The sequence below is a fragment of the Centruroides sculpturatus genome, unplaced genomic scaffold (genome assembly GCF_000671375.1).
Source record: "Centruroides sculpturatus isolate CEXI.00-Female unplaced genomic scaffold, Cexi_2.0 scaffold869, whole genome shotgun sequence".
NCBI lineage: Eukaryota > Metazoa > Arthropoda > Arachnida > Scorpiones > Buthidae > Centruroides > Centruroides sculpturatus.
Genome location: NW_019385031.1, coordinates 147,348 through 161,879, shown reverse-complemented (window position 1 = coordinate 161,879; position 14,532 = coordinate 147,348). Strand labels below are relative to the sequence as shown.

General features: G+C 25.5%; 1 protein-coding gene across 1 annotated transcript in view; it reads right to left on the bottom strand.

Annotated features, from left to right (window-relative positions):
* The window catches only part of LOC111633666 (Down syndrome cell adhesion molecule homolog), a 60,487-nt gene extending 47,705 nt beyond the window's left edge, over positions 1–12,782 (bottom strand). Inside the window, exons 1-2 of the mRNA XM_023378275.1 lie at positions 12,657–12,782; positions 11,014–11,331 (exon numbers count right to left, since the gene is read on the bottom strand). Of these exons, the coding sequence (XP_023234043.1) occupies positions 11,014–11,331; positions 12,657–12,726 (388 nt within the window). The 5' untranslated portion in view covers positions 12,727–12,782. The remainder of the gene's footprint in view (positions 1–11,013; positions 11,332–12,656) is intronic.
* Between the last annotated feature and the right edge of the window lie 1,750 nt (positions 12,783–14,532).

The following is a 14,532-nucleotide window of genomic DNA, read 5'->3' as shown; positions in this document are numbered from 1 at the left end:
TATATTATATTTAGATTTAATAATAATTTTTAAAAAATCCTCAGATGATTAATAATATAAATACAGTACTTTAAATAAAATAAATATTTCTTTTAAAAGAAATTTAATTCTTTCAAAACAGAATAATCTTTTTGATATTAAAATGTTTTTATATGCTTATTTATTTTAAAATATCCTATTATCAGATTATAAAAGTATGATTTAATATAAGTAGTTTCTTTGCTATAAAACATGAAAGGAAAAATAATCACTTATCGACGTTTATAAAGGAAAAAAATTAAATACTGAAAGAATTAAATTCGGTAATTAAGGAGATAAAACTTTTGTTAGAATGCTGCAGAAGCAAATCAGTCATTAACGACTTCAGTCAAATATTATCAGAGTGGAATCGCTTATAACTCACAATATCAGAAAGTTAATGGAATTTTAAAAATAAAACAGTAATCTCTTTAGAAAATTAAAAAAGTACGTGTGAATCCTAACTAATTAAATTATAAAATGAGATAATATTAAAAAATAAGATTTTTCCTTAAATTAAACTTAGAAACAAAAATTTTCTATTTTTAAAAATTTGATTAAATATGGTCCTTTAATTCCATTCTTTATTCTTATTAATTATATTTATTTTATTCGTATTAATCAATAATTACTAATACTTTTATTAATGATATAAAAATAGGAAAAATTAATTTAATACCAAGATTATTTACGTTAATTATATTAATTATAGAAAGACGTTAGCTTATAATTATTAATATTAAGGTTCAAATTAATTATTTTCATAAATTGGATTAATTAATTTGAATGGAATAAATCTTAAATCTCGCATTGATTATATCCCTGTAAATGTTGTTTCTTATCAATACAGAAAAGTATTGCAGTGATGTTGTTATTGAAATTCTGCTTATTTTATGCAATAGTTTATGTTTAGAATTCATAATGTTTTTTTTAAAATTTATAAAAGAATTTATGCTCAGTACATAAAATTATATTTTATTATAATGATGTATATTATAAGCTTATTTTAGTATGCAATCTTGGTATTTAAAAGATGGGAAAAATATCATAAACCTGTTCACAACGGCAAAACTTCGTAAACACAATTTTCCTAAGATATTAACAATCTTTCACATAATATTATGCAAAGTAAAAACGATTTCTTTTCTCGCCTGATACTTTGAATAATAAGGGTAGTTTCTTACAAAAACCCCAAAAATATCCTGCTAAGATCTAGCTTGTTTACATAACTTTAGTAAACCTTTCTTGTATATTTTATACATTTAATCCTTTGCAAGATGGAAATATGTACAGATAAAATTTAAATTTTTATCCATAAATCATTATTTAATCAACTAATGTTCTAGGTTGGAAGATAGTAAATCACAAATTCTCTTTAGTATCAGTAAAAGTCAGAATTGTTAAAAATTTAAATATTTTATTTCGGTATTTCCAATTCTGCTAACGTTCTGTGTAATAGGTCAATTTTAATCGGCAATTCTCAAAATTGAGAATAATAATGATGAGTTTATATCATCCACTTCCTAAAATTATTATAGCAGTTCATTTTAGTTATAGGATAGAAACGATTTCCTGATTCGATTTATCAAGTTTATTCAATTTTCAGTTAATTTATTCGCTATTCATTGTATTTCGTTTAATGAATTATAAACAAAATGTAAAATTTGATCCACTTAAAATTTAAAATTAACTCTTTTTTTCGTATTTTAAATGTAATCAATCATAATTCAAAACAACTTTATTTTTGTGCAATTTTTAAGAGTGGATTCTAATCGACGATATAATTTATACACTTTTTAGTATTTAAAATGTCTTTAAATTTAGTCAAATTTCAATTTTAAATTGCTCTCGGCTTCGATTTTTTCGCCTTTGTTATTTATATTAATTCATATGGGCTACTAAAATTATACGAAAGCGAAAAAATGCAAGAATTTACCCTTTAGAGATTTTAATGTATCTTAACTTTCCACCTTCAAAATTAGATTATTTTTCTTTTATGATTATTGTTCTCGATTTGAATATTAAATACGCGTTTAGATTCTTGAATTATTCATCGCGAAATTTTTAAAAATTATCTTTAAAATTCTTTACATTCAAGTTACATGAAGTTAAATGATTTCTTTAAATAGCGTAAAATTTTGTATTAAAATACACAGTCCTATATTCATGTGATGAAGCATAATACAAAATTATATAAATTAATATAAATAGTTGCGAATTAAAAACGAAAATAAAACTTTTAGAAACTAGAAATTTGCCGTAATTAATAATTAAGTAAATTTCTATTAACAGTACAATACATTCGATTACTTTAAGACTTAAACAAATTATAAAGCAACTGGCAACAGAAGTGTATCAAAGCTAATTCATTTAATAGATCAACACCAAAGGAGAAAATTTATGCAAACAGAAAGGAGGTACCAATTTTGATACATAATACAAATTAATACGACGTCAAGTTAATACATGCGTCATTATTTGTGCAACATTAATCTTATTATCATCATCTTGATGTTGTCTTCCTCTCCCTTTCATCGACATTTCTCTGTTGATACGGTTGATTGAAATCTTTTATATTTTTATATGCTTTCGTTAAAAGGAAAGTTTTCTACAAAGTCATTTACATTGTTCGAATTTTTAAAAGAAAAACACGGATTTATCTAATATTTTGTGGTAGATTTAAGAAACTCTATACTCTCTCTCGCTTCATTAAATACATTAATAATTCTCGATTATAAAATTAATGAAGTCTGTAACGATATTTTTATAACGTATTAAAAATATAATAATCTTTTTTATATCTATAAAAAAAACTTAAGATATTTAAGAAATATTTTATTTACAAAAGAGAGAAATTATTCATTAAACTGAGTTAAGTCGAAAATGATTAATATAGAAGAAATGAATAGAAAAATAGTAAAAAATTCTCATTTATGTAAAATAAAAATAACTTATACAAACAAAAAAGATAAATATTTCAAAAATTGTAGCATTCTTAACGCCTTCCAATTAAATTCTTACAAATTTAACTTACAAGAAACAATTTTTCACACGTTATTTATATATTATTTTGTTTTTGCTGATAAATAGACTCTTTCGATAAGAAAAAAAGCGTATAATTATTATTTTATTCGCCTTGTTTTACTTATTATAGGAGAGCCAAAATAATAATTTTGATAAATATAACAAGTTCCTCCCTCAAGACTATAAACTAAAATTAGATCTGGGAGTTGGAAAGTGAAGTGAAAGTAATAATAAAGGAAAGAGAGCAAAATGATGACTGGACAAAATCAGTGAAACGGAAGTGAAAAATATTAAAATTGGATTTAGATGCATAATATTGTGCGAAAATTACGTAGCACGAAAATTAGTAAGTTATGAACGATGTAAAAATGAAAAATAGTAAAAATTTATAAATGGTTTTACAAAGATGTTAAACTTAATCAAATATAAATTGCTCCAGCTCTTAAGATGGTCAGTAAATTTTAATGTAGACATTAATATGAATAATTACATACAGCCTTTACAGATAACAAATTACAAAATATTAATATTTTATATTTTGTTTACGTCTCTATTAAATTGCATTTTTCTTTAACTAGAAAATCATTTTACGAGAAGGATTTTAAATATTTACATAAAATTCTCTATTAATTTTTTATTAGGTCTGAAAAATAGCAATTAATATATATAAAAATCCTATAATTAGAATACTTGATGTAATTTGCGAATGAAAAATTTCAAAAAGTGTCAAGCCAAATCGCATTATCCATTCAAAACTTATTATCTTAGACATTTAGTTTTCTTTCGTAAAATAAAGTAATTATTCAGCAGTCGTGTAAAAGTAAGTGTGACCCTAACATTCTTACATGTTGCCCCGATTACATAGCAGTTGGAGATCATGCAAAGTTGATTATAGAAGATGTTAATTCAGCTATGGTGACATAATGTCACTTAAGATCTATGATGGATCTAGACAGAGATGGATTGTCTTTCAAGCATTGCGGGACAGTTAGGCGACAAAAGAAGTTTTCTTAGTTTCTCCTTCCTTATATGAATTGTTACCGTAGAAACTAATTTACATCGTAATTAAAATTACTGAAAATGAATAGAACTGATGTAATTGTTGAAACATACAACATAATAGTCGCTTATATGAATGGTTTGCTGTTTAATAGATATTATCTTTCGCTTTTAAACTAAAATTTATACATCGGAGAATAAGAGATTACGGCTTTTCTATCTATAAATTTATATATTTAATTGTATTAAATCAATTTAAAATATTAAATTTATCATCCTTTTACATCCGCTATAATTTAATTCATCTGTTGATATAACGAAAAAAAATTTTTAATTAATGAAAATGTTTATAAAGAATTTAAATTATTAAAGTTTTAAATTAATATAAACGTATATTTATATATAATAAAAAATTAAATTTCGATATAAGTAATTATTAACCTATCACTTTACGGTAAAGGATTTTATAAAATTTTAACTCGTAGTTTTTCTTATCATTTCTGATTGATCAAGACACTTAAATTAAGAATCTAGTAAAATAAAATTTAAGATTCCGTAATGTAATAAGTGAATGTCAATTTTAATTACGTTCTAAAATTACTTAGTTCAAAGTTGAAACAAAACTTTGTACAAAAGAATTTCTCTTGATGATGTTATTATAATGAATAATTTAGTTTCTGGAATCATACTGCGTATAAGAAAACATTTTAGAAATTTAGAAGAATATTTCTTTAGTTGGTAGCCATCAATCTGACAGATCTTCGCCATTTGGATTGTGTTTGGGCGGCTTAAACTCGAGATAAATGAACCTTAGCAAGAATGATGCTAACGCGTAAAAGATTGTATACGCCATTGTTGATAAGACTCCAGTTATTCTCATAATACTACTAAGTAATATAGCTATCGAGTAGCGAAGGGTGATCCAAACACTTCTAGAAGGACAAATTTCTCTATTATGACAAATCTGACAAAATAAAATGTTGATTCGAAAATATATCTTGCATTCATTTTTTTATTCATCTATTGTTAACTTAGCACAGAATATGTAGGGCATATAATTGAATAAACTGTTTATATAAGATACGTCAACCAGATATTTTTTATTCCAAAACATTAAATTTTTCAAGAATTAAAGGAAAAAATGACCAAAGAATTGGACAGTATACTTATCTATTCTAAAAATTAAAATCGTTTTAACGTTTTAGTTTATTTAATTATTAAAAAATATACTTTCTTAATCAATATTTAATAAATAAATAAGTTTTTTTTTTTGGTTAGTCGTGATGCGTGTTTTCAGATATAATTTTATTACTAATTCGGAAATTACATTTTTAGGAAATAATCTTTCATAAATTTTATGTTCTATCGTTTATTTTCCATCTTTGAATTTTATAGGAACTATAAAAATGTGCATCAAAACTTGGAATTTTCATAAAGGTGAAAATCAAGAAGATGAAGGGAGAAATATCTGGGAATTTTTTTTTCTATAAAGGATTAATTCGAAATGATCTTTCTGAAATTAAACGAAAGAATTTAATTTTTATGTAAATTTGAAAAATTAAATTAGTAAAGAGAGATGACTTGTTAAGTTTATTTATTTCTTTATTCCATACTTTTCTAGTCTTAAACATTTGCGATAAAATCTGCATTTGTTTGTCTCATTAGTCATACAAAAGAGGAAGTATCGATTTTGTCACTCCAAAATCGGATTATGAATTAATCTCATCGCTGAAGACTTTATGTGATTTTTTTTAACTTGTTTATTACATTTATCTCTAAACTTTAGATTATTCCGAGTATTTTCAAACTAAATTAAAGGAAAAATAGTCCATTCAAACAATAAACTCTATGAATATATATTCTTAAGCAACAAACTTGTACTATTTAATACAACGTAATAATATTTCGCTTAAACAACATTTATAAAATATATCATTTATAAATTTTAAACCAAACTTAGATAAGTTTAGAGATAAAGATGCTTATCGAACTTAAACTTATCAAGGATGAGTTTGCTACTTTGGCACGTATAGAAGTAAGAAGTAAAGTATTAAATTATTAAAATAAATATTTTAATTTGTTTTTTTAATTAATATGAACTTAATTAATTCTATGTTTAATAAAAGTTGAGCTTACGAACGTAATATTTAACTATTATAATCACAGCTAGTTGATACTTAACTAGTATTGAGTTTGTGTTAACTAGGTACTAATTTAATAATAATTTAATAGTATTATATCCTATATTGGCTAATGTTTAAACATTTAACTAATGTATTTCTCTTAAAATTAATATTATTAATATAATAGTTTGGCAGGAAAGAATTACTATTTTAATTTCTTATACTATTCCAATGTTAAATATGAGTATTATAATGGTTAATTAATTAATATATTTGACTGTTTACTACTTAATTATACCCGTTTTTTGATTAGTAAGATCATATTTATATCAATTTAATATTATACCTAGAGCTGTTTTACTGTTTAACTTCCAATAAACAATAGAGACTATAGACACTTATATAATAAGAGTAGATAAGGGCACGAATGTTTAGATTTTTATAACTTTTAATACTTTGATTTGACCGTTATTTGTTACGTGTTAAAATCGCAATAGTTCACTTTATAATATAAAATAAAGTAGTAAAAGCTATCGGAAGAAAGGATAATAAAAAATGTTTATCCAAAGTTAGTTCTTCCGGAAGGTTTTTAATTCGTTTATTTATAGCCTATAAATTTTTTACGCCGTTTTCTCTACTCTTCAAACTACATTTTAGCATATTAAACAGTCTGAATATATTTCATAAATACTTTCTTTCATAAAAAAAGAAGAAATATTCTTAAAAGTTTACCTCGACTTCCACTTAAAAGTAATGTTTATGGTATAAACAGGATAAGAATTTCTAGCAGTAAGTAATGCTTATATAACAATTTAAATGACAAACCGTACAGAACCTCTTATCATACACATATTGCTATAAATATAATTATGCATACTCATTAATTCATTTACATTCAAGTAGCAAAACTACATTACTTATAATTAAATAATAGTTATGAACTTAAATGTTTGTTAAGCTTACTATACATAAGCACGCATAATTATATCTGTTATCTGTATAAAATTAAAAATGTATAAGTTTAAAATATATAACATGTTATTATTCAGTAGGACCACATCCTGTTTTAATAAAGAATAACCCGGAAATTAATTTTAAAGACTGAATTCCCAGTGTTGACTAGACATTATGAAGAGTGTCGCGCTTAGATGAATGACCCGAAAATTCAATCAGTAAGTTATACGTATGATAGAATATTAAAGATTCGATGATCTCTACCAAAATATAACGATGCCGGCAGTTGAGGTTATTACGCTGTGATGCATAATTCCATTGAGAGAGCTTTAGCTTTGATCTCGTGTTGAAACCTAGGGCTGTAAAAGTTTTAACGACCAATTGAGTGGTATGGGAAATAGTATGTATCATACGCGATAACATGTTGGTACCACCTACTGATAAGGCGCCTGCTGATATGAAAATTGATGTGATTCATCATCAACATTGTCATTCTTAATATTAATATAGTAAAAAAAAAGTCTATCAAAATAATATCTGTTTGTTATACAATTATACAATTTTAGATATTCTTCTTTCATCAATTGATAAACACGAGTGTCGGATGTCAAACGTCTGATTGTAACCCAGTCGCCCTTTTCAACATATAAAAAAAACTGTTTAAAAAATGAAAAGGTCTTATATGTAAAAAAAATTCTTATAATTCTTAATGTATAAATGATTAAATTTTCATTCGAAATGTTTTCGTTTGCTTCAACTTTCAACTTAGCACAAGCGATTCCTCTTCAAAAACGATTATCTAAATTGCTATATGTCAAACGATATATTTTATAGTAATATATATTTATTATTTCTTTAAAATGTAAGGGAAAATATATTTTTCGAAAGATTTAAAATGTTAGATTTTTTCATTCAAATCTACAAATACTACAAAATTGAAACTTGCTTCGGATGTAAACAAGAAAATAGCTAATATCAGAAAATATTTGAAATTATATTTTAAACATAAAATTATTCCTAAAAAAAGAAAGAAAAAATATTTTAAAGTATACTAAACATTTTTCTAAATGGAAAAAAAATATTATATATATTTAAATCTAGAATATCAAATTTTCGGAAATATTAAAATTCCCAGTTATGTCTATCGGAACGTAATTTGAAGCATGTAAAAATGCTTCAAATTCCATTCAACATTCATTTAAAAAATAAAAGAATTTATGAAAATACACATTTTGATTTAAAAAAAAATTAAGTTTAATATTTTAAGACTCAATAATACGATAAAATGTTTAAAACATAATTTAAAAATTAATCCACAGTAACAACTTCGTTTATCTTTTTTCTCCTCTTTCGCAGATGATATATTTTAATTAAGAAAATGTAAATGATTTAAACGTTATGTAGCGAAGAAATTAAATCATAAATTTATAAATAGACATAATAAATCAATAGTTAAAAATATCTACTTAATAATATAACAGTATTTTAATATATTTTCATAATTAATACAAGAACGTGTAATTTTGCGAGAGTATCATCATTCAACGAAGTTATTGGTTAGTCACAACACCTAATTAAAATCAGGAAAGGTTTTTAATGAAGTAGAGGAGTAAAACATATCATGTAATGTAGTTTATTACTTTAGGGTTTTATGTCATTTGATACCTTAGCTATATTCTTCTTCTAAGACATCGCTTAAAAGCTTTATGAAAGTTTATTACGTTAAACATTGAAATTAATGTTTATAATGCTGAGAAAATGATACTGATTATGAAAATTAAGCGAAAAATTTTTACATAATAATATAACAAAAATACATTCTTGAAAGTTTAGTTTCTGTTTAGAAAACTTAGACTTTCTTTTGTCATCAAGTATGTGTCAAACTAATTCTTTTTCTTTGTTGCTTGGGAACACTTCTGAGACAAACAAGTTGAGCGCAAATAACAAATCACTGTCCTACAAAGATATACCCGATTCTCGATCCATCAATTTATTTTTCTTTTTTTTTCGTCGTGAGTATTATTATATATATTTTTATAAAATTCACCATAAAATTAATAACGTCTGTGGAAATTTTTCTTCTTTTATATATATATACAGAGTAAAAAAGTCAAAACTAATAACAAACTTTCGCAAAATGTTTCTATATATATAAACAACGTACTGTATATATAGGAATCGAAATAGAGTATACAGGTAAGGCAAGAAACAAAATTAAATTTTTGTGCTGCGACAAGCTACAGAACAAAATTTCGAAAGCAGGATACTTCTATAAAGAGATAAGTTTGAAAACAGAAACGAGGAAAAAACAAAAAATAAAGATATTTTTTTTTATTTGCGCTTATGCTCTGTAACAATCTAAAAATTCAGAATCTATTGTCATCATCGGCTAAAAGTTGTTTTTATTTCTTCCCGTCGCTCGGAGACATTCCTAGAGCCAATCACCTACGGCTATAAAGTATATTTTTACTTTTTTTTTTCTATCCATCAGTCAAGTTATTTCATTGGTTTTGATATATTTTAGTGAGAGTCCAAGTGAAAATCTGATTCACTGCATGATTCGTGAAAGGAGGTAATACCATCAGCAAGGACGGCAACCTAAATTCATTAAGTGGAATTGAAGTTACCATAGCAAAACTTAGTTCCTTAGGGATATGGCTTCGGTTCTTGTCAATCTTCTTCTTCACACAGCTATCACTGAGGCAACGTTTTGATTTCACAGGCGAACAACTTGGAAGGTTTCAATAAATTATTCATCCAATTTTCACGAATTTGGTCTGTACAGAGTCAACTTATCTAAGTGAGATACTGATAAAACATCAACAGAAAAAAAAGGGAGTGAAGAATGATGCCTTCTTTTCTTTACGTGAATTTTACTTTGTAGCAAATTATTAAAATAAACTTTAATACATTCTTCCGAGATAATTATAAGCCTAAGGACAAAATTAATTAATCTATGTCAAAATTAGTGCTGTTAAATGACAATAGAAAAATATAATTTTGCTTTTTTCCCTCCTTTCCGTCATATTTTAAGTTGTTGTTGCACAATTCTCTCCAAACATTCTGTTGGAATTTTAAAATATTTTAAATTTTATGCTAATACAAAAGCCGCTAACATTACTTTAACAATATAGAAAATGTGTTATATTAATAATTCAATTTTTGGAATTTCGAAATTTTACACTTCAGAAAATAATTCATGTGTAAAATATTAAATATGAAAATGTATAATAAATCGAATAAAAATGCAAATTAGCTAATATTTAATTTTTAAAAAATTATTTAACGTTATGTCATTGAACCCTTATAACATTTTTTCGTACTTTTGTATGTGTGTATATATATTTATCAGCTGTAATGCTTTTATTATTTTTCTATCCTAGTAAACACACACTATCTTAGCACGTAAACACAACATAAATATTTATACACGTTGTATTCTATTCAGGAGGGACATACAGTATGTTACTGTTGACAAATACTGTGAATGCACTTAAAGTGCGATAAGACAATTTACGAACCTCGTGACATCGACATGAGTCAATGTTTAGAAGACAATACCGAAAAGCAATGTTTTGATCAAGTGTTTTATGAGCCATGCAGCAAACCAAACGAGATAAGCTATCAGTAGCACGACACGTTATATAGTAAAGACCATCACTTCTGAAGTCATTTTGTTGTTGATTGTAAAGCGAATGTTATTGCTGTACCTGCAAGTTCCGATACACATACGAGAGGCGCGTGTTGACTAAAGATATATCCCCATCATAAACAATTTTTCGATTTACAAAAATTAAATTACACTAAAATTAAATCTTCTATACATTTAAATTAAACAATAAAAATTAAGAGTAAGTTTTATGTAAAGAAAAAAAATAATAATATTTTTTTTCACCTGCTTTGACGTGTACATCTCTACTCCTGATGACACCTACGATGTTTGACAGCAGACATCTGTAGACGGTTGCATGAGTATCCTGTCGATACTGGCTCGCTTGGAATGGAAAAAAGACAAGAGTACCATCGTGTCTAAGTTGACGTAAGCCTGCAACACTAATAGCTGGGCTTCCATCGTATCGATACCACGATACTGTTGGCTGAGGAGTACCTTGTCCCGAACATGATATAACAGAACCAGTTGTATTGGAGAACAAGACATGTTCGGGAGGTTCGTGGATGAATGAAGGACCGTGCATCTGTTTTTTGCTAACATCTGTAAGAGAAACAACATCATTCACTAACATCATCTTGTTGCTCCTTAAAGGAAATTAATCTTCCAAACTTGATTAACCTTATTATGAATAGATTTAACGTTGTAGAATGTACTTTTATTGCTCTGTTTTATTTTAGTCTTTCTCTGAGTCATTATAAAAAAGTGTACTTAATTGGTTATAAAGTTAGGAGTAAGATAGGTGATACCCGTTATGATTTTTCCTCCTTTCTAGTAGATTGCATTACCAAAATATTAAAGGTCGTTGAATCGAAAAAAAAATAATAAAAAGAAAACTTTTTTACGAACTTCCAACGTTATATTTACTACCCTTCAGATATTAAAGTAGAATTTTATATTATAAAAAGGATAGAATATCCAATAGCTTTATTCTAAAATATTATATTATAAATCTTAAAATTATTCCGTATAATAAGACAGCTCGTGTATTGTATTTTTAGATATTAAATTTTACTGTGCAAAGTAGAAATTGTTGTTGTTGTTGCTAGTTGCACACGAATTTCCTCTTAAAACGGGTAAAATTGGACGCGTTAATGCGAGTTGTAACCAATTACGCATCGAGTTAAAACTTAATACAAGCCATTAATTATAAATAAATATTATGTAACTGCCATTCATCATATAATTTATAATAAGATAAAGCAAATTTATTAATGAATAATACCACAAATTGATAAATTAAAGATTTTTTTCCTGTCATTAAAAATAATATTTATAATATTCGCTAAGCTAGTTGAATATTAGAATATTGAAAATAAATCTTTAAAAAAAATCTCATTCTATTCATTCTTTTCAGAGTTTTGCATTAATAAAATCGAATTGTATGGCTGCATTTTTGAATTTTTACTATTTAATGCACACAATTCTGGCTTTACGATGAGCGCTAACGATTGTGTGGCTTATGACAAAAGAAACCAATATTAAGACATGAAGACAAGAAAGGCGAGAAAATTCATTTATATAAAAATACAAAATTACGTACTCAATACTTTGCGGATTTACTTTAGCAATATTCCCAAGTCACTACTCCACCCAGAAAAACGAGAACTTTAGTAAGATACTCTATACTTAAGCACCATTTACAAACATAAATATCTATAATTTAAATATTTAAAAAAATGGTTTTTCCTTTAATTTAACACAAATTTTTCCTACATATTTTACATTTCATAAACGCGCTAAATTTTTCCACTTAAAAAAAGAAATAAAATAATAAAATTTTAAAGTCGATAAATTTATAAATTGTAAAAGAAAATATATATATATTATTGTTATTATAAACTAGAAAAAAATAATAAGAGACTCACTGGATAACACTGCGGTAGGAAAACATAGCAGAAGTAAAAAACTGCTGATATGGCCCATTGAACAGTGCATAACTTACTGTGAAGGAACACAATGACACCACTCTAATGTGCGACCGTACGCTTGGTTGTCGGTTAGCTATGTGTTCCATCTCGTTCAGTGTGGTTAACCATCCTGCAGTAGACGCATGCTCTGTACTTTTACTTCTCCACGTGTCAGTAGTGTTGCACTGTCGCCGATAAGATGACACCGAATGTCACATTTTGGTACTAGCTGGAGTACCAAGATGTCGATTTTAGTTAGCAGAGAAGATAAGTTGACACCCTGAAAAATGATTTGTGAATTGAGAAAATTGAACTGACTGATGGTAAAGTGTCAAAATATCTGATAGAAAAATAATAATAATAATAACTTTTTTGATAGAAATTCGATATATGGCTACAAATCTATTACAGAGTTGAGTATTTTGAAATTTTATATTAAGCTAATCGTGTGATTTTTATAATACTTTATAGTGCTAAGTAATTAAACTTTTATAAATTAATCGGATTTTTTTTTCTTTTATTAGATATATAATCTTGGAAAGTAACTAGATAATTTCAAATTAGTCGAGCAATAAATAACGCATTATACACTTAATAGAGGGTATAATCATATTTTCTCATTTAAACTGTAATCGATAGGTTGGGCGTAATTAGTAATGAAAATATCCCTGACAGTTTTTAGTTATTAAAAAAAAATACTACTTTGTAAGAGCTGGAAACAGATTTTCATTTTGTTTTTTTATTTTAAAAAATTAAACAAAAAAACGAAATTTATGTAGAATATTTTTACTCAAATTCAGCTTCGATCGAAACTTAACTACAACGATTCAAATGGGTTCGTGATCGATTATATTAAAGATTTTAAACATGCGAATATGAAAATAAGTTATTTTATTACATTAAGTTTTATTACATTATCTATAAAATGACCAAACTTATATTCTATATATTATAAATTTTGGGGATTTTATATACTGTGCAATTAATAATTTAAAGGAAATTTTACACCTCTAACAGGATCTTATAAGTATTTTAACCTACTAACAGGGTTATTTAAACTGGATTTAATCCGTTTCAAATCCCTTTATACCTGGTTTGATCTAAAATTTATACAGAGTTTTAATCAATAGAATTCTGTAGAATTTATTCCATAGTCTATCAGAATCTATAGTTTAATCAAGGTATAACCTATAATTTGAATAAAGAGAACCTGAAGTTCAAATATAGTCTAATTTATAGTTTAAATGGGACTTAATCTATATTTTAACAGAATATGATTAATCATTTAAATTGGGTCTAATCTGCAGTTTAAAGAGAATCTACAATCTGATTCAAACAGGTTCTCAGAATTATAGAATATAATTTGTAAATTTATACATTTCGAATAATGTATTTTGGGTTTTAACAAAGGTTTGAAAGGAAATTTTAACCTTAGGTATTTGAGCAGACACATAAACAGGCTAAACTGTGATTTACTTTAATTCAGATTTTAGCTTTTGTATCTTCAATATAAGAGTTTGAACAGAATATAAATAATAGTTATGCTCCATTAAATCGCATTTTTATAATCTAAAATTTAGACCGTAAGAGTATACAATTTAAATGTGCTTTGATCAATTATATTACAGAAATCGTAGATTCAATCGGAAAATTTAATCAGTTTGAGAAAAATTAGATTTCAAAAGAAATTTGCTTAATTTATAGGCTACTTATTCCATTTTCTAATTAAACTATAATCTATATTTTAAGTAGAATCTAATATTTTATTTTAAAATAAATATTATATGTAATTAACACAATTTTGTAAACAGATTTTATCTATATTTTAAACAAA